Source organism: Protopterus annectens, chromosome 6.part0 (genome assembly GCF_019279795.1).
Source record: "Protopterus annectens isolate FY-2018-M chromosome 6.part0, PAN1.0, whole genome shotgun sequence".
Lineage (NCBI taxonomy): Eukaryota > Metazoa > Chordata > Ceratodontiformes > Protopteridae > Protopterus > Protopterus annectens.
The window spans coordinates 805221891-805248969 of NC_056737.1; the positions used below are offsets into that span (position 1 = coordinate 805221891).

At 39.4% G+C, this 27079-nt stretch overlaps 1 protein-coding gene across 2 annotated transcripts in view; it reads left to right on the plus strand.

Moving 5' to 3' along the window:
• The window catches only part of TRMT5 (tRNA methyltransferase 5), a 283193-nt gene that overhangs the window by 209306 nt on the left and 46808 nt on the right, over positions 1-27079 (plus strand). For both annotated transcript variants that reach the window (XM_044074480.1, XM_044074481.1), the window contains exon 4: positions 8162-8801. In XM_044074480.1, the coding sequence (XP_043930415.1) occupies positions 8162-8801 (640 nt within the window). The remainder of the gene's footprint in view (positions 1-8161; positions 8802-27079) is intronic.

Consider the following 27079-nt stretch of genomic DNA (forward strand, 5'->3'; position numbering starts at 1 on the left):
AAAACAAAAAAAATCAAAACACTTTACAATATTTTCTCTATTATAATGTCTTACTTACCAATAAACACATGTATGCAACATGTAAAGTTATATATGCAAATGGGGAAAGACAGAGACAAAACAGTTCTGTCAGGTTCCTGAGGTTGTGAGGAGTTTATGATTTTCTTATCAATGAAAACATGATTCACTTTTGCCAACACTTCATCAGATCTGCCCTGGGCCTTTGTGTGTGTACTTTTCCAGCACACACAACACAAAGGAAATTAGTTGGAAAAGATCTGAGAAGTAGTGTATAGGTGTAACCCACTCTAGTGGTGAAGTTACTGAGGATTAAGGAGACTAATGCCAGGTGAAGGATCTAGCACCGTGCGGGTGTGGCATGTAATTTAGTTCTTTGGTTAGGCTGATCAGAGATGCCAAAACTCTGTAAACGCCTGTACATGCAAGTATAAATAAAAATAAAGATACAAACTCAAACTTCAGAGTTTCAATAATGGCCTCTGGTTAGTTAGCTGTGCTGTATTGAATTCATTAGCAAGTCCGTGTGGAGTCTTAAGGTACATCATTGTGGGTCCATGGGGTCCGTGGGGTGCCTAGCTAAGTGTTCCTTGTTACTGTTAGATCTAGTTAGTTAGATATGCTGAGGACCCTTGTCCCTGATGATGAAGGTCACCAGTTGCTTTGGAGTGTGTTCAGATTTGAAGCTGAATAGGAGTTGCTAATTCTTACCATGACCCTCCGCCCTAACCGAAGGAGTCCACCTGGGAAGGAGGTAATTACTTTAGGCAATCAATGGAGTCTGCTCTGGGGATGTTGTCCAGATGGCCTGCCAATTGAAAGGTTTTTTTTGCTGGGCATGAAACTAGTAGTGTATGAAAATATTTTTCTCATGTTTTAACCCTGATCTGGAACTGGAAATATAATAACTTATGTCAAACTAACACTGGAAATTAAGACTCAAAAGGGGAGGCACATGGAAAAGGCTAGCTGAATAAGTGCAGACCGTAGATTGATATAAAGGGCATTGGTGTCTGAATGATGGGCCTGGGGCCATTGAAGAAAGGAAGAGCGATTCCTGTGGACTGTTTGATACCATGGCTCTGCACCTGCATTAATCCAGGTTAATACTAGAACCCCTCCTTTCTCTTCATTCTATCTCCTTCTGAACTTAACAATCACACTTTTATCCCACACTCCTTCTCTCCTTAGCTCTCATAATCATACCTAAACTCACCCATCTCTTCTTAACTGTGCTGCTTTAATGTAACAACTATTATTGTTGAAAATACTACTATTATTGTGCGAACTGTTATAAGATTTTATGTCACATGTTAAATAATGCTACTTGAATTTTAAATACTGTACTGTGTTAACTCAACCTAAAGACTAATTGTATGTAAATGTTACTAGTGATATTTGTGTGTAAATGTTATTTGTGGAGCTTTTCTCCCCAGGCCTCCGCTGAAAAAGGACCCATGTCCAGTCGGACTTTCCCAGTAAGCAAATGTAAAATAAATAAAATAAATCGGTGGGAGCCAGGTACGCTAAAGGGTATGAGGATAACACTACAATGGGTGTCTAACAAAAAGATAGTGAAAATGGATATGTGGAGGGAAGCTGAAAGTTGAGAAAATGCCTCAAGCCTGAGGTGGGGCCATGTGCACCTCACTCGAAGTGGACCATTTCAAAAAGGTAGATAACACCGAGATGATCAGAATGTGGAGAAAGTATTAGGGTGGCAGATTTAAGAACAACATGACGTACCAAAAAAATGAGCAAAAATGTTAAATACATATACCTGGGCTGAAATATGAAGTGTAAAAATGTCCATATAATCTTTGAGGATATTGGTCCCATAAAGTCAAATAAGCTTGAAAGTCATGAGGGGAGCATCTGTCTTTGTCATCGTAGTCAGTAAAACAGATGGTGATCCAATTTTCTGAGGTTTGGGATACTGGAGGCTGCAGTATTAAGCCCTGGGGGGGGGGGGTCTGGCTTGGAGGTGGATCTGCCATTCCAATTCTGTTTTTCCAGTTTATCATTCCTATTACCATCGAGTGGACCGGAGTCTTCAGTGTCAATGATGTGGAAGAGGAATATGTTGTAGTCCAGATACGTTGGCGTGTTTTGCCATTGGGTTAGTGGGAACCCCTTGTCTGATGTCCGTATTGTGTCAAGCCATTGATGTTTTAATTTTGTTGATCATTCTTCCAATGTAAAAAGCTGGGTATCTGTGGCATTGAGCTTTGTATACCACATGATTGGAACTGCAGTTGCTGTACATCTGGCTTTTGTAGTCTTTCTTTGTGTTGGGGTGGTGGAACTTTGTCATTTTGCTCATAAATTGGCAGTGGTTGCAGAACGGGAAGGCCGCGGGGAAATGCCCCTTCACATCCAGGCCACCATCTTTTTTGAACTATTACCATCAACCAGGTGTTATAGATTAATATGCACCAAAACAAGAAGATATAAGAACATTTTTTTTCCACTGGCCATCAAGTTCATAAATGGTTAACTCACCTTATTAGATTGGGGTTTTCTTTTTCTGAAGCCTCCGAGGATTCTGCAGTATAGTTTACATATTGTTAATACTTGTTTTTTTCAGAGATTATCTCAGGATTTCTTGCACTTAGTTGCACTTTGAACCTTGTATGTATATGTATATTTACTTTTTTGTCTTGTTCTTAACAGTTGTATGTATGTCATTTATGTAATTCATAGTCACTGAAACCAGAGTCAAATTCCTAGTATGCGTGCCAATAAATGTGATACTGATTCTGATATGTTCCTGGAGTGGGGCAGGGTGAAACCCGAATGCGAGTTTCCCACGTAGTCCCGAATACTTCTCCTTCTGACTGTTATACCATTTGTTTAGGTAGAAGGATTGTACTCAAGAGTATTGCATTCACTGATGATGCACCAGTTCTCATTTGAATTCTTTTTTAGTTCCTGGAAGTCAACCCATTATGTTCGAGAAATAATGGTACTCCACTCTTTTGTTTCTTTGTTTGAGTATTCTTGTGACCTGTCAGGAACTTATGCCTGGGCTGTTGTGGGCATTATTATTGTCTTTCCTTTGCTAAGATATTTGGGTCTAGAATTTTTCTGATTTTGCGATTGCTGTAACCTCTTGCTAAAAAGTCTTTTTCCAGATTGATGATGTTTTTGGTGAAGGTGGTAAGTTCCTTGGAAACTCTGGAGATTCTTACTTCTTGTGACTTAATGATGTTCTTTTTTTATTTTAAAGGGATGCTTGCTGTTTCTTTGCCGTAGGAAGTTGACTCTGGTTGGTTTTCATTGTAGATCACTGGTTAGGTTGGATTGTCCTGGGACTTTGCTAATGTGGAGGTCGAGAAAGTTGACAAGAGTTTAAAATGTTATCACTTCAGAGTCTTGTACTTCTGATTTATACATTTAGCTTTCATGGTAAAAGTTGATCTAAAAAACTCTTATCACATGCCTCTTGCTAAACAATTCAGGCATTTTAAGATTTGCTGTGTCTGGCTTACTTTATCAGTTCTCTGTTTCACCCTATGGGCTGTCTACTGCACCAGGGGTAGTCACATAATGAGTAGCTTCAGTCATTACTTGCAAACTTCAACGCAGTCATAGTTTTCCATATATGGATGATTGTCTTATGTTTGCAGACTATTTTTCCAACTGTCTGTATAGTCTGTAGGAACTTTCAAGAGCTTCTACTCAATCTGAGTTTTCAAATCAATTTGCGTTTTTTTCTCTCATCCTAACAGAATTATTTCCTGAGATGTTTGCACAAATTATAAATGTTTCAGCAGTTCTTCCCAAGTTTCTCCAGCCTAGGCCTAGCATCTACTTGAGAGTTTCTCAGGATTATAAGGTATATAATAGCATTGAGGATTATTCTGCCACCCTTTGCCAGATAACACATGAGGAAAATAATAGTGGTATCTCAGATCAGTTTAGATTCAGGTGTTACACCCCTTGACCTTTCAGGAGTTGTAAATAGGGAGAAACTGCTTTCCCCAGGTATGTTAATGTAGTTTTATATATATTTTTGTTTCTACCTTGTACAGTTTTAGTTTCGGTTGCTGATGGGTGCTTTTCATTAAAATATTCCACCTCTTCCTGGAAACTCAGAAGCAGTACACACTACTTCACCTAATGGCACCATGTATTTTGATCCAGAGGCCATTGCCAGTGTGCTAGTTGAGAAATCCAGCTCTAATTTCACTCCATCCACACACCCCTGGATTCCTCCTTTGCCCCCCCCTTCCCTGCAATCACTTTAGACTAGGTCTTGTCAGCACTGTCCAAAACCAAAAATACCAGCTTTCTGGGCTTTGGCAGCCTGTCTGGCTGTCTTCTAGTCAGTCTTGAAACACAGCTTTGCTCAGCCCATTCTAAACCTATTCAGTCTTAGCCAGCTCATTGATTTGCATAACAGATGTGGGGTCACTGCAGAAAAGCGACTCCATCATAGACCCTGGGGACTATAGACTTATTTAATTTTACTAACATCATTTGTAAGGTTATGGAACAACTCCTCTTAATTGAACTTATAAATAATGAAATGCTTGATCTACAATCCATAGACTTTCATCAGTTTGTTTTTTTTTTATGGAAAATAGTTCCTGTCTTGCACTAGTGTGTCAGTCCTGAGCCCCATTCTCTTTGCCATTTATTTCTCTGACATGAAGGCAGGTATCAAAGGTTTATGGCTAACCATGTTTGCTGATGACTGCAAACTGGGCAACTTTAACTCTCCTGCTGCCACTCGAATCCTACGAGAAGGGCTTGACCATGGGTTCAAGCTCAGTGCCAACATTGCAGTGTAATTTCATTTCAGAAACAAGACTATTCATATGCTTATCGTATAAATGGTAGCCCTCCTATAAAATCAGCACATTCATTGACAACATGCTGTACTGACGATCACAAGACTTAAATCAAACAGATGGGATTGTATTCACCCAGACTTGGGGAAGCAGATCCCTAGTAAACTCTGTGTAGCATAGCATGACATACTTTGCGTGTGTATTGCTGTGGTAGTCTTAATTTAATACCCATTTCTTTTAATACCTACTCAAACACCTTTATCATCAGCATTCAAACTACTGAAAAAAATGTAACTGACTGCACAAATTGACAAAACTACATAAAATAAAAGAAAATGGGAGGGTTGTATCCCCCATGCACACTGAATGAATATGTACCAACTCTAAGATCACACAACAGTGAAGAAAGGAGGAAAACTCCCTAAACCCCTCTTCCAATGATCTTGCAGTAAGTCCAACTCCACATTCCATGTTGTATTTAGGTTTAACTGAGAAGTCACATGATGTCTTTGTTATCATTCACTGTATGATGTACACTGTATTTCTTAATGATTACCTTATGGTCCAGGCTGTACCTGAAAAAGGCCTTTGTACCAGTTTACTAACCTGTTTAACAAATTTAAATAAAATCAGTCTTAGGAAGTTATTTTACCTTGCTCAGCTACTTACCAAAAGCACATCCTGTAAAACTAAGGTCAAAATTCCATTTTGCTCTTCTCTCATTAGGTTCTTCGTGGAATACATTGCCCTCTTTTGCATCTCTCTCCATACAGCCTTGCTCAACTCAAAAGATCCAAACAGTTCCTGACCCAAAGAAATCAAAGCACTAAGTTCCTTATGTTATATTAATAGATTAAAAGACCTATCACTTTACTCTGTCTTGTACAGGCTTCTGCATGGCGACTTTTGTTGGTCCTGTGTGCTGTGAAAGACTTTGTCTTTCTAGACCTCCTTCAGTTTCAGAAAACTGGTAGTAATACAAATACCTGTTTCAAAGACCCTGAACTTTATTGTAACATAGAAATAGGACCTACAGGCATAATAGGTGTCTGATGCAGAATATCCCCTTCCTATGGAGTATACGTCCCCTGCATGTCAGACAAAGTAATACACTATGTTACTTTAAAACCAGTGTTGTTGAATGGATGATTGGGTATTAGCACATTAAACCATGAGGCGTGTAGCATGACTTTCCTTGATCTGCAAGTGTTCTAGGTTGCATTGTCTAGGCTTTTCAGTGGTTAAGACTACTTGCCTAATAATCTAGAGGCCTCTACCTTTTTAATGGTATACATATTCCTGGGATTGTGGATCTGCTGTGGACTTGTGTCTTGTACATTCTTCATTTCAGGTGTTTGTCACATAATTTTTATGGTGGCAGTAATGCTCCAGTGAAAACTGCTGTTAATTCCTAATATCTCTATGAATGGATGCTTAGTGAGAAAGTTTAGAAAGATGCCAGTGAAATAATGAGGAGCCTCTCATATTACAAGAACAATGAGGTGATGGTGAACCAGTCATTTCTGAAAATCATTCCCCCCATAAATCTCTGAGTGGAGAAAATTTACTTTCCTAGATTGTGTGGAAACTGGAGTGGAATCTCAGCTTGTAGGGACATTATTACAAGCCAGAAATACAGGGAAATGATCACTGATAGTGCTTGGAGTCCAGCATGATGCCTAGAAGATAGCGGCATTGTTCAAACATAACCTAATGTGATTAAGTACCCTTGATTTACTAATTCTGTTATCATTTAAGATCAGAGTTTTATTATTTGATGGAAGTGTCATTCTTAGTCATTTCAATGTGGTCTTGTAAGTCATTGTTACAATTCATAACTGCCAGAGCCCTGAGTTATATAAATTTTCAGCTTTTGTCAAAAGTCAAGATTGATTGTTGAGGTTGTTAGGATTATGGTAGGTACAACAGTAGGTATTTAAGCACCACCCAACAAAAGGGAATCCAAGATCAGTTCCTTTCCATTAGGAGGTAGAGACTGCAGAGCTCAGAACTTGGTCTTATTTGTGCGGTCAACACAATAACATATGCATCTCCACATTGTCATTGCCCGTCATCAAAGGAGAACCATGGCACTTACAGTCAACATTTTATTTTAAGCCATGTCAGTATGACTACTAGTATATCAGGTTTGTACTGGCATATCTAGCCCTGAAAGCAGGCAGTTATATTGCCAATACACCTGGCACTTAAATGCAACATGGAGTCCCAAACTGTTTAGTCATGTAGGTTTCACAGGACAGTATAACAGAACATATGGAATATTCATTATAGTAATTTGACTTGGGCAAACTTCACCTCAGTCACAGTTTGGGAACGTATGACTTTAAGCAGAGACATGGATGATTTTTATTTAGTAGAGTGATCCCTTTAAACATAATGATAATAAGGAAATCATGTTGGTAAAAGAGACTTATGACCTGTCTTTTTTGTATGTTATGTTTATAGATGTTAAGTTTTGGACACAAAAGGGAGGGGGGGGTCAAACTCTATTGCTAAGGTAAGTCATTGCATAATTGTGTTTTTTTTTTCTTTTATTACATTATTGTTGGCTACTAGAGAAAAAGTTGAACGTTCTCACTATGTAAGTACATTGTTTTGAGGAATGACTGCATTTAGTTTGTGTTGGAGCTCGTTCTGGATCATTGGATGGTTGCTAGCCTTCATTGGTAGAACTGTTGCAGTTAATGTTTGCTTAGCTGCAGAAATGTTTTTCTGAAAGAAGCTTGCTGATTTAAAGTCTGTTAGCTAAAGCAAGGTATCGATTTAACATTAGTGTTTGCCCAGAGTTGTGGACCTGGGTTGCTGGAAAGTCAAACAGCTAGTGTTCAGCAGTCTTTTTCTGGGTGGAGGGATTGGGATTTTATTCTGCCTGACAACCCTGTAGGAGATGCTGGATGTACTGCATGATAGACCATCTACCGTTGGAGATGCTGGACAGAAACCAGGTGGATGCATACTAATGTGTATTTGTACACATTCAGTGATATTGTTACACATCATCAGCAAAAAGCTAAAGCATTACCTATCCTAGAATAAAGGCAACTGCACAAAGCCACTTAATTCTCTTACCAGCTGAAGTCAGTTTTTAATGGAAAGGTCATATTCCTGCTTTTCTATCTGCAAATAGACAGAAAAGCAGGACTACTTTTATTCACCCCAAAAAGGCAACTGCTAAATTAATGGAGTCATAAGTTAGAGTGGTCTGTGAGTGTGCAGTTTTGTGCAGAAACACCCCCTGAACAATTTTGATAAGATGCTTAAGTCCAATAAAGCTGAGTCATGAATTGTTAAAAGTAATGCATTGATTTTTTTTGTCATGTTTGCAGGTTAAAGAAAATGGTTTTACCTATGAATTTGATTTTTCTAAAGTTTATTGGAATCCTCGCCTTGGTACAGAACACAACCGTATAGTGGCCCTTTTGAAAGCAGAAGATATTGTGTTTGATGTATTTGCTGGAGTAGGACCTTTTGCCATTCCTGCTGCCAAAAAGAATTGTGCAGTATTAGCTAATGATCTCAACCCTGAATCATGTAAATGGCTTGTACATAACTGCAAACTGAACAAGGTGGACAGAAGAGTTAAGACTTTTAGCCTGGATGGCAGAGATTTCATCCTGGGTCCCTTAAAAGATGAGCTAAATAAAATAAGCACAGATGTAGGTAATTCCTCTGTGCACATCATCATGAATTTGCCAGCCTTGGCCATTGATTTCCTGGATGCATTTAAAAATCTCCTAGATAAGGCTTCTAATAATAATCTTCCTACAGTTCACTGTTATGGTTTCTCTAAGGATGACAATCCTGCCAAAGACATCAAGGAAAAAGCTGAAAGTGTGTTGGGTGTTTCTTTGGAGGGACATTGCTGTGTTCATCAGGTGAGGAATGTGGCACCGAATAAGGAAATGATGTGCATAAGTTTTCAGCTCCCTGCAGAGGTGCTGTACAAAGAACACTCACAATTTCAAGGTAAGTTCATATTCAGACTTCTCCTTTCCTTTTAATTGCTTTTCCTCATCACAGATTAATTATGCCATTCAGTGTATTTCTTGCAGGCATTCATTTTAAACCCACTTTGGTTTTACTGGTTATCTGCTAAAAGAAAATATTTCAGGTTAATGTAAGTTATAATCATTTTAATGATGTAAAAGTAAGTAATGTCTTTCAGCTTTTCCCAGTTAGGGGTCGCCACAGCGGAACTCCAGTCTGCTAAAGATTGGCAGTGGATTTTTACGGTGCCGAGTTGCCAGCCCGATGCCAAACTTTCAAGGAAGGCACACCCATTCACGCATGCACCTACCTGCATGTCTTTTATGTCACTCGACCACGGGGAGGACATGCAGACTCCACACAGAAGGCGCTCCAGCCGAGAATCGAATGGGAGATCCTCTTGCTGTGAGGTGACAACGCTAACCACTGCACCACCGCGGCCATCTAATCATTTTAATGATGTCAGGTACATAATCTGGAACTTTTGTTATACTTGCAGAATTTTCTTATGCTTAACCTGGAAATGTTAAAATCCTAGCAACATGAAATCACTGGAGTATTGCAGTTACAGTGCTCTCAAAAAAAAAAAAATAATAATCCTAAACATAACAGAATTTTGCCCTTTAGGAAGTCGGTCTGTTTTATTAAAAAATATCCTAGAGAAGGAATATCAAGTTTGGATGGCGCAGTGGTGCAGTAGCGGTTGCATTGTTGCCTCACAGCAAGAGGTTCTCTGGTTCATTTCTCTGCTGGGTTGCCTCCTTTGCAGAGTTTTCATGTACTCCCTGTGCCCTTGTGTGTTTCTTCTGGGTGATCTGGTTTCCTCCCACATGTGTCTGGAGCATTTCTGCCTGGGCCTTAGGTGAAAATTGGCTTCATTCCAAGTCGGACTTTCCCCAGTAAATAAATGTTAAATAAAATAAATAAAAATAAGTTTTGTAAACAGAAGTAAAAAGAATCATTTTGGTGATTTGATGACTCATAGTATCAATGTGATGAAATCCCATAGAGAAATACATACCATTTAACTGAATTGTTTTGAGAGATGGTACTTCAGCGTAGCTATTAACATTAGTGCTGCTTAGAACTTCCTGCCTCACAGTACTTGGCTCTCTAATTTGTTTGCCTGCTGGCATGCACTTTCTGTGGAGTCCACACATCCTTCAGTGTCTCTTTGTGAGTTTTTTCAGGTTGCTACGGTTTCCTTTTGTATTCCAAAGATGTTTAATAAGTGAATTGACACACTAAATTTCCATAGGTGTACTCCAAGTGCTGGAGTGAGTATATGTAGGTGTCTTGTGATTGGTTGTCACCAAATTCGAGAAAAAGTTTCTATTCCTTGTGCAACTGAGTGCTGGGACAGACTGTGGCTCCCGTTACCCTGAATTCAGTTATGCAGGTAACTGAAGCATAAATGAAGTACTTTTATGTCCAGAAGGTGTGTAATAAGAGATGTGAAGTTGTTTAATCTCGCCATTCATTCTTAACTGATGGGTTCGGAGCCGATCCATTGGCTCCGGTATGGCCGTATGCAAAGCTCGAGGTCTTCCAGTAGCTCGAAGCCAAGCCCCTATCCCATGATGCACTGTGAATTACCCCAGATCTAGTTTGCCGTGGCATCTGATCGGAGGTTCCAGTGAAAGCTCGTGTCAGTACTATTTAAAAACTTTTATATTTAGCAGTTACTTAACTAATTTTTTGCTAAACTTTCTTCGATAAGTTAGATAGTTAGGTAGTTAGCTTCCTAAAGCTCCCCTTCCCGTGTGTGATTATTAGTATTAATATATCGGCCTCATGTGTTTTGGCCTAGTTTTCCTTACTGTGTCTAAGTAGTTTCTAGTATATGTATGTATGTGTGTATATATATATATATATATATATATATATATATATAGCCTTTTTCTATTTTTCTATTGTTGGCCTCCTGTATATTGGCCTTAGTTTAGTAGAGAGTGTGTTTGAATATTGTAGTAGTTTTTACTGTTTTTTCTAGTTATTCAAATTCTTTATCAGGCTCATTTCTGTGTGTGTGTGTGTGTGTGTGTGTGTGTGTGTGTGTGTGTGTGTGTGTGTGTGAGAGAGAGTTCAGAGCCTAGTAGCTTATTAATTTTGTGATACCTTTTTCTTTGGCTCTTTTGTGTGTGTGTGTTGTTAGAGCCTAGGAAATTGCTGATTATCTGCTTTGAGTATTTTTATAGCAGCATAATGGTGGATGATAAAGACAAGCACCCAAAGTCTGGTTTTAAAAAGTGTCCAGACTGCAATCAAAAAATGTCTGTTACGGATGGACATGTAACATGTGTTTATTGTTTAGGAGCTGTCCACTTACAGGAGTCTTGTGCCATATGTCATTCCTTTTCATCAAGAGCGTTGCTAGAGAGGAAAAGGAAGTTGATGGACAGGGGTTTGATAAAGCATCCTTTTCAAGAGGCTTTGAGTGACCAGGATGTGGCCAGCAGGTCTTCCAAGTCCTCTAGATCTTCTCTGGAATCTAAGGACTCTAAGCAGTCTAAGAAATCAAAACAATTGGAGGATTCTGTGACATCAACTCCACAGACCTTGGAGCCAATTGTCTTTTCTTTTTGGAGCTGGCCCGCAACCTTGGAGCCGGTATCCAAAGTGCCTCAGTCTCTATTGCTTCATTCGGCACCATCGATGCATTCTTCTAGGTCATCTGTCAGCCTGTCGGATTTGGATATGGATCGATTGGTGCAGAAGCTTTTACAGGCACCAGGCCTTGCTAAATTGTTGTCGGCTCTGACCCAAGCGGCTCCGGAGCCGAAGACCACTACTCCTGCTTTGACTACTCCTCCTCCGAGCCATACCAGACCTTCGGAGCCAGAGGAAGCAGACCTATTGATCGTGGAGCCTTTGGAGCCAAGACCTGCTCCAGTGTCCTCAGCTCCATCCACTCTGATGTCCTTGGTTCTGACCGGGGACTCTAGGAGCTGACACTCTCCAGTCGGATCCAGGGAGGGTAGTCAGACTGATTTGTCGGTACCGACCCTTCCTCTCGGGGCTTCAGCTCAGATGAGCTCGGCACCTACCTCCAGCTTGGAGCCCATGGCCTCGGTGCGAGAGGGTTTGGCAGTTCCTTCCCATCAGAGCTGTGGTGCCTTTGAGGCCATTAGAAGAGCTTTGTCCCCCAAGACATCCTCGACTTCAGGCCTTGCTTCATCATCCCCTAAAGCACCTGTGTCTGCTTCTGCTTCCATCGTCCAGGCTAGGTGTAGAGACCCAAAACCTCAGGTAGCCCTACAAGGTGCCCCCTGCTCTTCCGAGACCTCCCCAGAGGCCCCACTGAGGAGGTTCCCAGGAAGAGATTGTGCAAGAGGAGACACTTGGACTCCCCACTGGAGTCTTTAACATCTGACACTGACTTAGATGAATGAGGAGGGTCCCCCTCTGAGGATATCTTCTTTGCTGAGATACTTGAGATCCTTAAGCCGAGGGGTGATTGGAAGCCCTACTGAGGATGTGTCAGTTCTCCAGAAGGCTTTCGGATCTCCACCCTCCACCTCTTGGGTGTCTCCGCCCTTCGATGAGCTTATGCAGTTGGTCTATCGGAGGGTGTGGGAGTCACCAGAGTCCATGGAGCCTGTTCCTAGGAGGCCTAACAAGTTTATATCAGCTCCACCAGATAAAACCTTCTTATCCAAAGGAGTCCCTGTTGATGCCATGGTGGTGGCAGCGGCCACCAAAAAGGAAATGTCTGTGACTTCCTCGTCTGTTCATCCTCCTAATAGAGAGTCTAGGATCATGGATAGATATGGGAAATGCATGTTTAGTTCAGCAACTTTTGCTCTCCACTCACTGAACTGCTTAACCCATTTCAGTAGGTTGCAAAGAGATCTCCTTAAGGAGTTGGGAGATGCTCTTCAGGGTACAGTAGCTGCAGGGGCCTCTGACAAAGTTGCTGCCCAGCTTGCTACCCTAAATTCTATTGTCAACTCATCCATGCTTCTCATATCCTATGCAGCTGATGGAACTAGTAGGGAGCGGGTACAGGAATCGCTCTCAGAAGACATTCCTGGATGCACTTGAGTTCCTTCACGGAGCCCTTTAAGTCATCCTTCGTAAACACCCCTTTTAATGGCTCATCCCTTTTTGGGCCTAAAGTGAAGGAAACTCTGACCAGGTGTGAACAGGAGGGAACGACTCTGTCTGCCGTCGGAGTCTGTTTTTCTACCCCTACCCGGCCTTATCCAGAAGGCCAAAGAGGAGGAAAAACGTGGTTCTGGAAAGCACAAGGAGCCTTTCAGGACACACATGGTGAACCCCCCTCCAGAGGCAGAGGAGGGGGTAATAGTGGAAGACGCTGCCCTCGCGGCAGAGGGGGGTCTGCATCATCAGGGTGACAGAGATCGCTTCTCTGGTCAGTCCTACCAGCGCTCCTGAAAGGAGGCCCGACTGTCCTCCTCTGGAGGCAGTCGGGGGTTGCTTATCTTTGTAACCAAATTCCTAGCAAGAAATAACAAAAGACAGCTGGGTGCAAAGTATAATTTCAAGAGGGTATTTCATACCCTTCGCCACTCCCCCCCACATCCATAAGGAGAATCCTGGACATTCCACCCAGTTTCAAGGAACAAGCAACTATAGAGGTCCACAAGTTGCTAGAAAAAGAGTCATCCAGCCAGTCCCAGCAGACTAAACAGGATCCGGAACTTACTCAAGATTCTTTTTGGTTCCAAGGAAAACAGGGGACTGGAGACCCATTTTGGACCTCAGCAGACTCAACCAATATGTGAAGAAAGAGAAGTTTCGGATGGTCACGCTCCAGTCTATACTTCCCTTCTTAGGGAAAGACAATTGGATGTGCTCGATAGATCTCAAGAATGCGTACTGCCACATAAAAATAGGCCATCCAGAGATCACCTGCATTTCCGGCTGGGAGCCCTTTTGCCTCACTACAGCCCCCAGAGGGTTCCCCAAATGCATGGCAGTGGTCACGGCTCACCTGAGGCGTGTAGGATTCCAGGTGTTTTCATACCTAGACAATTAACTCCTTACCGCCAACACCAGGCATCAACTGATCCGGGTAAGGGAGTACACTCTGTCACTCTGCAATCAGTTAGGCATTACAGTCAACTCAGAAAACTCTGCCTTGTTGCCATCGCAGCATATCGTTTTTATCGGGGCAGAGCTAGACACTTCAACCACCACTGTAAGACTACCAATCAAAAGAGTCTTCCTTCTTCATCAGCATGTCAGCACATTGGTATCGAAGGACAGAGCACCAGCTTCAGAAGTTCTGAAAGTATTGGGTTTGATGGCTGCAGCAGTCCTAGCCATACCATTAGCAAGAATGCATATGCGGATTCTTCAGTGGCTGTTGTTCACTCAATGGTCTTACCAGGAACTTCCCATGGACCATACGATTTTGATTATGAGCTCTTGCAAGAAAGATCTCCAGTGGTGGTTGACGTCTCTTCACACCACCATAGGACACCCCTTTGTTCTATCCCCTCCAGTAGCCACTGCGACCACGGACATTTCCCTGATAGGGGGGGGGGGGCATTTTCAAGGAAAGACTGTCCAAGGCACATGGACAGATCAAGAGTCACATTTGCATATTAATGAATGTTCTGGAGATGAGAGCAGTACTTTTGGCATTGCAGTACTTCCAGGACTCTCTTCCCCTAGGAATGATTGCAATTCAGACAGACAATATGTCAGTAGTCTGGTACTTGAACAAGCAAGGGGGAACCAAATCTGACCCCCTTTGCTGAGAAGCCCTCAGAGTTTGGCAGTGGGCTGTCTCCTCCCAGCGCTTTCTGTTGGCAATGCATATCCCAGGGAGATCCAACGTGATAGCAGACAAACTGAGCAGGGCAATCTTGTTGCCGCACGAGTGGTCCCTCAAGAAAGAGATTGCGGACAGGATTTTCTGCAAATATGGAGCCAGCCTTGCTGCGACCTTTTTGCCAGCCACATCAACACAAAATGCAGAAGCTACTTTGCCCCGATTCATCCTCCGGGAGAAGCCCCGAGAGACGCACTCATGCACGATTGGCCCCCGGGTCTCCTCTATGTATTTCCACCAGTCGCATTGACACCCAAAGTTCTACAGAAAGCAAAATCTCTGGGAAGGACCATCTTTCTTATAGCCCCTTATTGGCCTCAGCAGATTTGGTTCCCATTCCTTCAACGTCATCTCTTAGAGGATCCCTGGATTCTGGACCCAGTTCCAGATCTTCTGACACATCCGTCCGGGGACCTTCATCCTTCTCTGCAGTCACTGAAGCTGACAGCTTGGCTGCTCCCGTTCCCCTCATAGCCAGGCTTCTTAACTTCTCCAGTGAGACAAAAACAGATGCTTTTGTCTTCTCATAAGCCGTCCACTAGAAGATTATATCTTAGTAAGTGGAAGAGATTTTCCATATGGGCCTCTAAGCAGAACATTGATCCTTACCAAGCCCCCTTGACATCCATACTAGAATTCTTGACTATAATTTTTAACAAAGGAGTGGCAGCCGCGACAGTTCGGGTCCAGTTGGCTGCTGTATCTAACTTTCATCTTGGGTTTGACGGGTTTAATATCATGTCCCACAAGTTATCCAAGGCTTTTCTCAAGGGGATATTTCATATGAGACCACCTGTAAAAACTCCCTATTCTCCATGGAATCTATATTTTATGCTGTCACGTATAATCCTTCCTCCTTTTGAACCTGCATCATCTTGTGACCTCAGATATTTGTTGTGGAAAACCATTTTTCTGGTTGCTATTACTTCTGCCTGTAGAGTGTCAGAACTTCAAGCTTTATCTACCAGCCCTCCTTATTTGATCTTTCATGCTGACAGAGTATCTCTTGGGACAAATCCCTCTTTTTTTGCCCAAAGTCTGTTCAGAAACTAATATTAACCAAGTCATTGAGTTACCAGTTTTCTTCCCTAATCATTCCAACAAGTTGGAGTATATGCTGCACAAACTTGATGTTCACAGACAGCTCAGATTTTATTTGGATAAAACAAAAGATATCAGGCAGTCAGACCAGCTCTTTGTTTCATTCTCTAAATCCAGAAAAGGGAGACCAGTGGTTAAAACAACTCTCTCTAAATGGTTATCTGATTGTATCACCTTTGTCTACTCAGCTGCTAATATGCCTTTGCAACACAAGATTAAAGCTCACTCAACCAGAGCAGTTTCTACATCCTCTGTGTTCCAAGCCAAATTGCCCCTTGATAACATTTGTGCTGCATTCACTTGGTCTAAACCTCATACCTTTATCACACATTACAGAGTTGATAAGGCCTCTAGGGACAGGGCTTCTTTTGGGTCTACGGTCCTGAGGAATGTACTCCTGTAAGCCACCCAAGATTGATGGTGCTAGAGATGCTACCCATCAGTTAAGAATGAACGGCGAGATTGAACAACTTCACATTAAGAAGTTATGTACTCGCAATAACGTTCCATGTGAGTTGTTTATCTCGCCTTCATTCTTACGTCCCTCCCTCCTTCCCCCTCCTGGCTTATAGTTGACCTAGATGTTGATCTCATCCTGGTTGCTCAGTTCTTCTTCCTTTCCATAGGAGGATATCTCATTTATGTGGTTATAGTACACACAGCAAACAAGATCTGTGGTAATTCACAGTGCATCATGGGATAGGGACTTGGCCTCGAGCTACTGAAAGACCTCGAGCTTTGCATACGGCCATACCGGAGCCGATGGATCGGTTCTGAACCCATCAGTTAAGAATGAAGGCAAGATGAACAACTCACATGGAACATTATGGTGAGTACATAACTTCTTATTATTGCATTACTGGTGAGATACGAAAATGTCATTACTTTTTCCTGCAATTGTGGATTTATGTTATCTTTGTTATTAATTACTGTATCCAGAAGCATTATAGTAGAAAAAATTAGTTTCAGCCTGATAACTTGACTTATTTTGCTTGCAATTTATTTTGGGAATTAAACATGGAATTGCATACACTTTTGCAACATAACGCAGTTTAATGGCTGAAAATGCAGAGTGAATTTTGCACTTGTATAATATGTATTCTTTGGCTTACTGAAGTTTGTATTCTGCCTGGTCGACTGCTGATATATATTTCAGTAACTGAAAATTCTCAAGTGTAACATTTTCTGCAAGGATTGTTGCTTCCTTCCCTGAAGGCGCTGAGAAAAGGGAAATGTTTCCCTTCTGTCTGAGATGATATAATCTTGGAGGGATTCTGTTGGGGTGCAGAGAGGTGCTGTAATTCTATCAAAGTACTTGAAAATTGCATCTGCAAGTTCTGTTAACCATGATAGCCAGATAGAGAGCCATGGTAGTGTAGTTAGTAGCTGTGGTTTCCACATGCTTGGTTGCAGTAATGTGAAGTAGGCCTTTGTAGAATCATATTAGAATCATATCTCAATTATTCTAATAAGAAACTGTCTTCTGCAGCAACTGTGGTTTGCTCCTCAATTTTTCTGATTAGAAAGCTGTTGCAGAATATTGCTTGTTCAAGGTTTTTGTCCACAAAGTTATGAATCCCATTTCAGAGTTTCCGGAAAGCAGTGGGTGTGGGTATGTCTATGTCTCAGATAAATTAGTACAGGTGTTTAAAAATATATATCACTTGCGGCATAGGCAAATTTACATTTATATAAAAGCAATCAAACTGTGTTAACAAGTTCATGTTTACAAACCTTATACTTCACATATATTGTTATATATCATATAACCTAAGCAGCATTACATAACGTAGTCAGTTCCTGTCCCTTTTTTAAACAAGACACATCTTTATTAAACCATCATTCACGACATAGGCAGTCATACATTTATATAAATGAAAACAGTCCAGACTGACACAATCCTAGTTGCAAGCATTTTACATCACAAACCATACTGAAACACTCCCAGCTGCAAATATTATACATCAATTATAGTCTACCCAATCATTTTCAGTCAAAAGTACATAGCTCATTTAAGCCCTACCCTTTTTTAAACCTCATTCCTCCCCTGTATGTATTGTTCCCACAATTCCCTTTTTTCTATGTAGTTTGCTCCTTCCCTTTTCTAAAGATCTCCATTCCAGTTGTTTTATATCTGTTACTATATTCACTACTTCCAGCATAATTGGTTTAGGTTTTGATTTCCATTTTGTAGTAAGTGCTTTTTTGGCACCCACCATAATTAGACACAGCAGTGCCTTACCATGTCTAGGCAATTCCGATTTTGTATCGTAGCTCAGAAAAATCATCTCCCCTGTAACACCAATCCTCCCACCTAACAGTGCATTCTGCAGAGAATCCTTAAAGTTTGCAAACTCTCTGCACTCCCAGAAAATATGTTCCTAATTACCTCTTTCTTCCCTGTTACACCTCCAACATTTGCTGACTACCTGAGGAAAAATTCTCTGGAGTCTACTTGGAGTATAAATTATCTAAACATTTCCAAGCAAAAATCCTAAATCTTCTAGATTTTTTTTGCATATGTGGGAGACATACATTTGTCATCCCATTATTTCTTTGTTAATTGCTTATCCAGTCTCTCTTCCCAATCCTTTCTAACCTCCTCTGATTGATTCTTTTAGTATTCATGCAAAATGTTATATGCTCTACTAATTATTCCTTTCTTAATGGCAACTTCTGTTCTAGATTCTACTAAAGCTCTTCCAGTGGTGGTCTTTCTTTTAGTAACCCCCTATTTCTTTTTGCCTATACTCTGATATTCCTTCATATGGAAGACGATCTCTAACCTGAAGTCCAAATAAATTCTTAATGTCTTCCCATTCTATCATCTTTCCCTCTCTAGTCATTTGCTCCCAATACCTTGGTTTCCTTTGCCAGTTTTCTCCAATAAATTCCAGCCCCCTCTTGCCTATCGTCTATGTCTCTGATTGCAGTCATCCCTATTGGCAGAGTCTCCTTTCTCCATTCCTGTGTTGGTGTAGTTCTTAGGATACTTTTTGCTACTTTATAGGTGCAACATTCTGTATGATTATTGTTATTCTCTTTGAAGGCCTGCATCCAAGATCCCAGTCTCTCCTTGTTTCTTGAGCTTCCCCTGTTTTCATCATCATCCCTTTCCATTTTGAATGATAGTTTTCTGTTTGTGCTATGTATAGGAGCCTTAAAACTCTGAAATACCCCCATCAAATCGGGTAATCCCAATCCACCTTGTTCTACTGGAAGAATTAGTTTATCCCACTTGACTCTTGCTGTCTTCCCCCTCAGATAAAGTCCTTCAGCTCTTTATTAATTGCTATTCACAACTTCTCCTCTGGTTGATAAAAATATGCCTGATTTGTGTATAAGACTAATGGGATTAAAAACAAAATATTTTAACTACTTGTATCTTACTATCCATGTCTGTATAAAAAGCTTAAATTTTTCTCAGTTTTTTATTATCTTTTGTTTAGTCTCTTCCCACATATCCTTAGCTGCCACACCAGAATCATTTTTAACCTATACTCCTAAATACTTCATTTTATCATGTCCCCATACATATGAATATTGCTGAACCAGTTCATATACGGTACATCATTTACTGTTATTGCCTTTGTTTTAGCTTCATTAATTTTGTATCCCAAAAAGATTTGAAACTCTCAATTTTTCACAACATCGTAATGTCTCTTTCTGGTTTTGTCAGGTATACAGTAATATCATCTGCAAATAGAGCCAGCTTTTCTTGACTGCCATACCAATTATTTCCTTGAATTTTTGAGTCCTTTATTTTCTTTGCCAATGGTTCTAAATATAATGCAAATAATAAAAAGGAAAGAGGACACCCCTGCCTGGTTCCTCTGCTCAAGCAGAAGTTATTAGAGAGGATCACACCCACTTTAATTTTAGTCTCTGATCCCTCCTTCAGCCTCCTAATCAACCTTATAATTTTTTCAGGAAATGCAAATGTTTCCAATGCCCTGCTCATAAAGTTGCAGCTTACTCTGCAACAAGACCCACCAACAACAATGGTATTTTCTTACATTCTGCTTCCCTCTGGATCATCAGTATTCTGTTAATGTTGTCAAATGTTTGCCTCCCCTCCACAAAACCACATTGATTCATATCTATCAATTTTGGCATTACTTTCACCATTCTTTTTGCCATTATAGGTATGTGAACACTTTATAATCATGGTTTAGCATTAAAATCAGCCTGTATGAAGCTGGATCTGATGGACCTTTACCCTCTTTAGGTATTACAGTTACCACTCCTTTCTTCCAGGATGTTGGTACCCTCTTAAAATGCTTTTTAAACACAACCTTCCAGATCTGTATCAGTTGTTTCCCTCCTAGATTCCAAACTTCCACAGGAATACCATCTATTCCTGGGGACTCTCCTGTACATTGGTTATACATCACAATCTTGATCTCATCTCCTCCTATCCTAGCTGTTTATAATTGAGTCTCCTCTACCTCTAACCTTGGCATGTTTAATTCTTCCATAAACATTTCCTTTTGTATTTTTTCTTGATTTCCATATTTCTCTGCTTTATACAGACTTTCATAGAATTTCCGAAATATATCTAATACCTCTACAGAATCTCTTGTTACCGTCTTTGTTGTAGGTTCCCTAAGCTTGGTGACAGCCCTTTCTACTTTCTGTTGCCTGAGTCATGCTAAAAGTTTTTGTGCTGTACTGTTATCAAAAAACAGTTGTTTAACAGCAGTCTTTATAAACTCATGTATATTATCAAGGCAATTCCTTACTTTCTGCTTAGCATTCTGTAGTTGATAGTCTTCTTTTTCTGTGAGATTCCCCCTATTCTGCAATACTTTAATATTTATCAGTCACTGTAAATAATTCTTGTTACGTCTAACCACAGCTCTCTTTCTTTTATTTCCACCCAATTTTTAAACTCCACCTTAATTTTATCCCACTGCCCAGCTATATTTTCAGAAGTAATTTCTATCCTCTTGAATGGCTCTTGAATAATCTCCAGTACCCATTCTTTAAATTCCTCTCTTTTAGCAGATAGGTGGGAAAGCACCAGTGTCTCATTTTTATTTCATTACACTGTGTTTTTATTTTAATTATTATTGGCACATGATTTGAAATAGTTATTGGGTGAGTATCAATTCCTTCAATTAAATGCACATGTTCTTGTGAAATGTAAATTCTATTTAGCCTTGCCCAGTATATATATATATATATATATATATATATATATATATATATATATAGAGGAATAATATGTAAATTCACTTCAAACTCCTATTACTTAACTCACATCTTCCATGCCAAATATTTTCATAAATTTCTTCTGAAATCTACCATCCTTTGTTATACTTTCCCTTCTGCCCCCCAGACACATCTTCACTGCTGCAAATCAAATTCCAGTCCCCACTTATAAGTAATATTCCTTGCTGAAAACTTATTATTTCTCCCAGAATTGTTTTAAGCTCCTTTATAGCAGTTTTAGGTGGAATATAAACACATACCATTGTAATCCTCCCCCTTGCCATTAGCCCCTTGTCGCTACAAATCTGCCATTATTAACTTTTTTTGTCCTCTTGTATCACTAATGAAGCTATTCTTGCAGTTAATATAAATACTCCTCTTTTCCTTTGTCCCAGATATTCCACTGAATAACCATCTGAAAAACCTTTCTTTATCAAATTCACATGTTCAGTTCTTTCTGTGTGTGTCTTCTGTACCATATCTATTTGTACTGTACATTTTAGATATAATTCACTATTCTTTCTTTTTTATAACTTTCTTGGGTGGCAAAAACCAGGGAACTTTTTGGCTAGGCTTATATAGACACTAGGGCCGATAGCCTAGTACCTACCTATGAACCTATATTTATCTGTGAGACCATTCACATTTAAGGACATTACAGAAAGCATCATTGTATTAAAAAGTTATTATTCCCACCTTTTATGTATAACACCTTTTTTGTTAAATGTCCAGTTTCCAGCGTTTGTGTTACATGCATGCATGCACTGTTTGCAGGTTGAACTTTTGTATTAGTCATTGCTGTTTATATCCATTTGAACCTATGTCATGTCTTACAAAACTTTTTGCTTTATTTGAAAGCCTTCAAACAAAAAACAAACCAACCACCAGTACCCCCAAAACCTATTAATTTAATAGTAACACACACAAATATATACTTTTTCAAGTATTGAAGGCGTGCACTTCTAATAGGAACAAATGTCCCAAACTGACACCCACACTCACAGACTAGAGTTAACCTAAAAGAAAGGTTATCTGTGCCAGGATGCATGGTATAGCTTGTGCTTCTATTAAGTGCTGACTGGTTTTGTCTCATCTTTATAGCTCTCCCAGCTGGAAAAAACCCTGAATACTTTCAGAGAACATTATCTCCTAGCCAGTTTCTCTTTTCTTTTTTCCCTAGCCAATCACTCTTTACCAGACTGTAATCAATTTCTTTGACATTGTTTTCATGGAGACATAAGGACCAGATACATAATTGCTACTAAGCATACATTCATTTGCTAGGGAAAAAACTCATAATTGTCGATATTCATTTTCTTTTACTTAACTCTCTCTTAAAAACTTGTTACTAAATCAGTCTATGTTCCTTAATCTAGTTATTCCCATGCAAGAATGCGAAAAGGCACATTTAATTTTTCTTTTGTCATGCTCTTTTAACCAGGCTTTTTTTTTTTTTTTTTTTTTTACATTGCGGTGCCTACATTTCTTAAAATTGAACAAGAAGAAAGAGAGAAAGGAATAAGAGAGAGGAAAAAAAAGAACAGCAGTATCTATCTACAATCCCCATTACACTTGAAAATAACTGAGAAAACTTTACTTTATAGCATTCAAAGAAAACCATACACCACAAAAAAGTACTTTCTCCCCTCTTCCCCTTCCCAAAGCATTTTCCAAACATTAATGACATAAGTAGGCATATACTTTAGAGTCCCTCACAAGTCCAACAGATTCTAAAAAAGTCCCATATTTCCAGATTTTGTTATTCTGTCATATTTCATAAATATAACTATTGCATTTTAATCCCACATTAAGTTGCTGGTGTTATTACAGTTCATCTCCTTCTTCCCAAATCTTGTCTCTGCTTCATTTCCAAAGTACTCTCAATTCTTGTAGTCAGCTCTCTTGGTCTGTTCCTTCTCTCCAACATTTTCCGTTGAAACAGTAGAAAAGGTTTCACAGGTACAGTCACTCTGTGGTCTTTTTATTTCCAGAAGAACAAGAAGCAAAATCTCTTTCTGTTTTACAGCTCACTTTATGTTGGATAAACTTTTGTTTTTCCTCCTTAGCATGTACTTCATCAACAAATTATTTTGTCCCAGCAGGGAAGAATATTGTGAAGACAGCTGGGTACAGCAGTTTGAATCTCACACCTGTGTCTCGACATTCCCTGAATAGTGAAATGAATTTACTCCTCTTCTGCCTGGTGTACAACGAGTAATCGTTCTCCACAAACACTCTGCTGTCTCCCGATTTTAGTATTTTGTCCTTCTGCCTCAGTTTTGTCAGAATGAACTCCTTCTCCTTCTGATGGTAGGATTGCATCTTTACTAAGTTGCTTTCTCATGGCCAGGTTTGGGCCATACACACAATGTGCCCTTTTAGCTAACAACTCCTGTCGTGGAATACCAGTTTAGTTGCTTATTTGTGCTTTCATAAAATTAATGCAGTCTTTTCTTTCCAGCTTCTCTTGTATTGCTGAAAATCTCAGGTTTCCCCTACATGCTGTCTTCTGATTATATTATTTTTTGAAACATCTCTTCCTGATCAGTCTCGTATTTATCCAGCTTTTTCTTCATTTCAGCCTAAATACCTGTTTAAAGCTTCTTCCATTTTTTCCAGCCTTTTGTTGTTTGTGTTGATATACTCCATAAGTGTTTTGTTTATTTTAACCAGGTCTGTGTGCAGTTTTTTATATCTTCTTGTAAGTTACTGGAAGTCATGTTTGGAGGTTGTATTGCTTTTTTTGCTGAACAGCCGCAGAACTTTCTCTAGTCAATGTTTCTTCTTCATTTTTTATAGCTGATTTTTTTTCTAGGTGCTCTGTATTTCTTTTTTCCAGGCATCTAGGCAGTACACTTACTAGCCAGTTACTGAACTTTACACATAAACACAAAACTCTATTGGCCTTCTCTGCTGAGTTTCTGTTTTCTCACTGGGAGAGCTAGAGTTAAGCTGTTACTCAGTGTGCAGCCATCTTGGGAGTTGTATCTCGGATATTTTTGAGTATGCTATGTGATGATAAATCCATTCTCTTTAGTCCCACAATGTTATTGTTGTAAACCTGTTATCCTGATGTCTGATGTACAGTTTCAGAACTTTTTGATGTTGTGAGAGTAAAGTTTTTTTTGTTTTTACACTTTTATTGAATTATCACATAAGACAATAAACAAACATACATTTATATGAAAGAAAACAAACCATGTTAACATGTCCACAGTTGCAAACATTATACATCACATACATGCTTTTATACAATGATCATCAATCCAACATTACATAAATTGCTCAATCCTGCCATCCCTTAAACCTCAGTCCTCCTCAAAAACATCATTATGCATGTATTGTTCCCACAATTTCCATGTTTTCTATGTAGTTTGTTCCTATCCTTTTCTAAAGCTCCCATTTCCAGTTATTTTATCTCTATTACAGTATTCACTACTTCAAGTACAGTTGGTTTAGACTTTGATTTCCATTTTCTAGTAGTTGCTTATTTTTCAGCTGCCAGAATTAAACATAGCAAGGCCTTCTATGTGTAGGCAATTCAGATCCTGTATCCCACCACCAAAAAATAATTTCCTTAATTATTCCCATTTGCTCACCCAATATTTCTGACAAGAGTACTCTGTGAGGAATTTTTAAAGTCTGCCAACTCATTGCACTCCCAAAACATACATTCCTAGTTATCCCTTTCTTTCTTATCCCACCTCCTACATTTGCCATCTACCTGAGAAAAAATTATTTGGAGTATGCTTGGGGTATAAAAATACCTATGCAAAAACATTCTAATTCATCTAGATGTTGCAAATTTGGGAGCTGAACATATGCCCTCCCATTGTTTTCACATCAATTGTTTATCCAGTCTCTCTTCCCAATCTTTTCTAACCTTCTCTGATTGATTGCTATAGTTATTGTGCAGTATTTATATGCCCTACTAATTATCCCTTTTTCACTAGCAGATTCTGTTCTAGATTCCACTAAAAATCTACCAGAGCAGGTGTTTAACTTAGGATTCTCCTATCCCTTTCTCTTTGCCTATACTCTGATACGAGTCCCTCATAGGGAAGGCGGTCTCTAGCCTGCAGTCCAGATGTCTTCTTGGTCTGTTCCCATTCTATTACCTTTCCATCTCTAAGTATTTGCTCCCAGTACCTTGGTTCCTTTGCCATTTTTTCCAGTAAATTCTAGCACCCTCTTGCCTATTCTCTGTACCCCTAATTGCAGTCATCCCTATCAGTAGAATCTCCTTTCTCCATTCTCACATTGGCCTAGTTTTTCGAATACTTTCTCCTACTTTATGAATATAATATTTTGTATGTCTGTTATTCAACTTATGGATCTGCATCGAAAATCCAATTCTCTCCTTAGTTCTTGAATTTCCTTGTATGCTTCATCATCATCCCTTTCCACTTTTAATTATAGCTTTCTGCTTGTGTTATGAGCCTTTACTGTGTTGATCTAAAATATCCCTTCAAATCACATAGTCTTAAACCACCATGTTTTGTTGGAAGGATCAACTTATCCCACTTGACCCTTGCCATCTTCCCCTCCTTTAACACTTTATTAATTATTGTCCACAACTTTTCTTTTTGTTGATAAAAATGTGCCTGACCTGCATATAAAACTAAAGGGACTAAAAACATTTTCACTGCTTGTATCTTAGTATCTATATCCATAAACAGGAGCTTCCAGTTTCTCAATTTTTTGTATCATTTTTTGTTTAGTCACTTCCCACATATCATGAGCTGCCATAACAGAAGCCGTTTGACCCAAACTCCTAAATACTTAATTTTATCATGTCTTCATAAATATGGTTATTGCTGACCCCGTTCATATAGCCTTTGTTTTGTCTGAATTAATTTTATATCCTGAAAAAACTCAAAACTGTCTCAGAATGTTCCACAACACTTTTATGTCCTTTTCTGGTTTTATCAGCTACAAAATAATGTTGACTGCATATAAAGCCAGCTTTTCTTGATTACTGTACCAATTATATCCTGGAATTTCTGAGCCCTGTATTTTCTCCACCAATGGGTCTGAACATAATAAACTAACATAATAATAAACTAACAAATTGGAAAGAGGACAGCCCTGCATGCTTCTTCTGTTCAGACACAACTTATCAGAGAGGAACCTGCTCATTTTAATTTTTGCCTGTGATACCTCATAATCCTCCTAATTAACCTTATGACTTTCTCCTCCAACAACAGCGGTATTTTCTTACATTCTGCTTCTGTCTGGAACATCATTGTTCTTTTAGTAAAGTTGTCAAATCCTGCCTCCCCTCCACCAAACCACATTAATCCACATCTATCAATTTTGGCAATCCATTTACCATTCTTTTAGATATTATAGACCTAAACACTTTATAATCATGGTGTAAAATTGAAATGGGCCTATATGAAGCTGGATCTGATAGGCGTTTACCATCTTTAGATATTACAGCCCCCACAGCTTTCTTCTAGAATATTGGTGCTTCCCCTGCTTTTAAAATACTGTTAAACAAAACCTTCCAGGTTTTTATCACTTTCTTCCCCCTAGCTTCCAGACTTCCAGAGGAATACCATCTATTCTGGAGACTTTTCTGCAGATTGCTTATACGTCACTATTTTTATCTCGTCTCCTTCTATCTTAGCTAGTTAATTGTTGAGCTTCATCTACGTCTAGCCTTGGCATGCTTAAATCTTCCATAAATATTTTCATGCATAGTTTTTCTTGATTTCCACATTCCTCTGCTTTATACACATTTTCATCAAATTTCCAGAATATCTCCAATACCTCTACAGGATCTTTGATTATTTTTCTTGTTATATGCTCCCTAAGTTTGGCAATAACCCTTTCTGCTTTTTTTTGCATGAGTCAGTATGCTAAGAGCTTGAGCTCTGGAGTTATTATCATAAAACAGTTGCTTAACAGCAGTCATTCTAAACTCGTGCATATTATGCAGATACTCCCTTAGTTTCTCTTTAGTACTCTGAAGTTATACTGTTTCTTGTTCAGTAAGATTACCTATATTCTGCAATACTTTAACCTTTGTTAGTCACTCTAAATAATTCTTATTATTATTAACCATATCTCCTTTTTATTTCTATCCTATTTTAAACTTCACTGTAATTTTATCTTATGCACTAGCTATAACTTT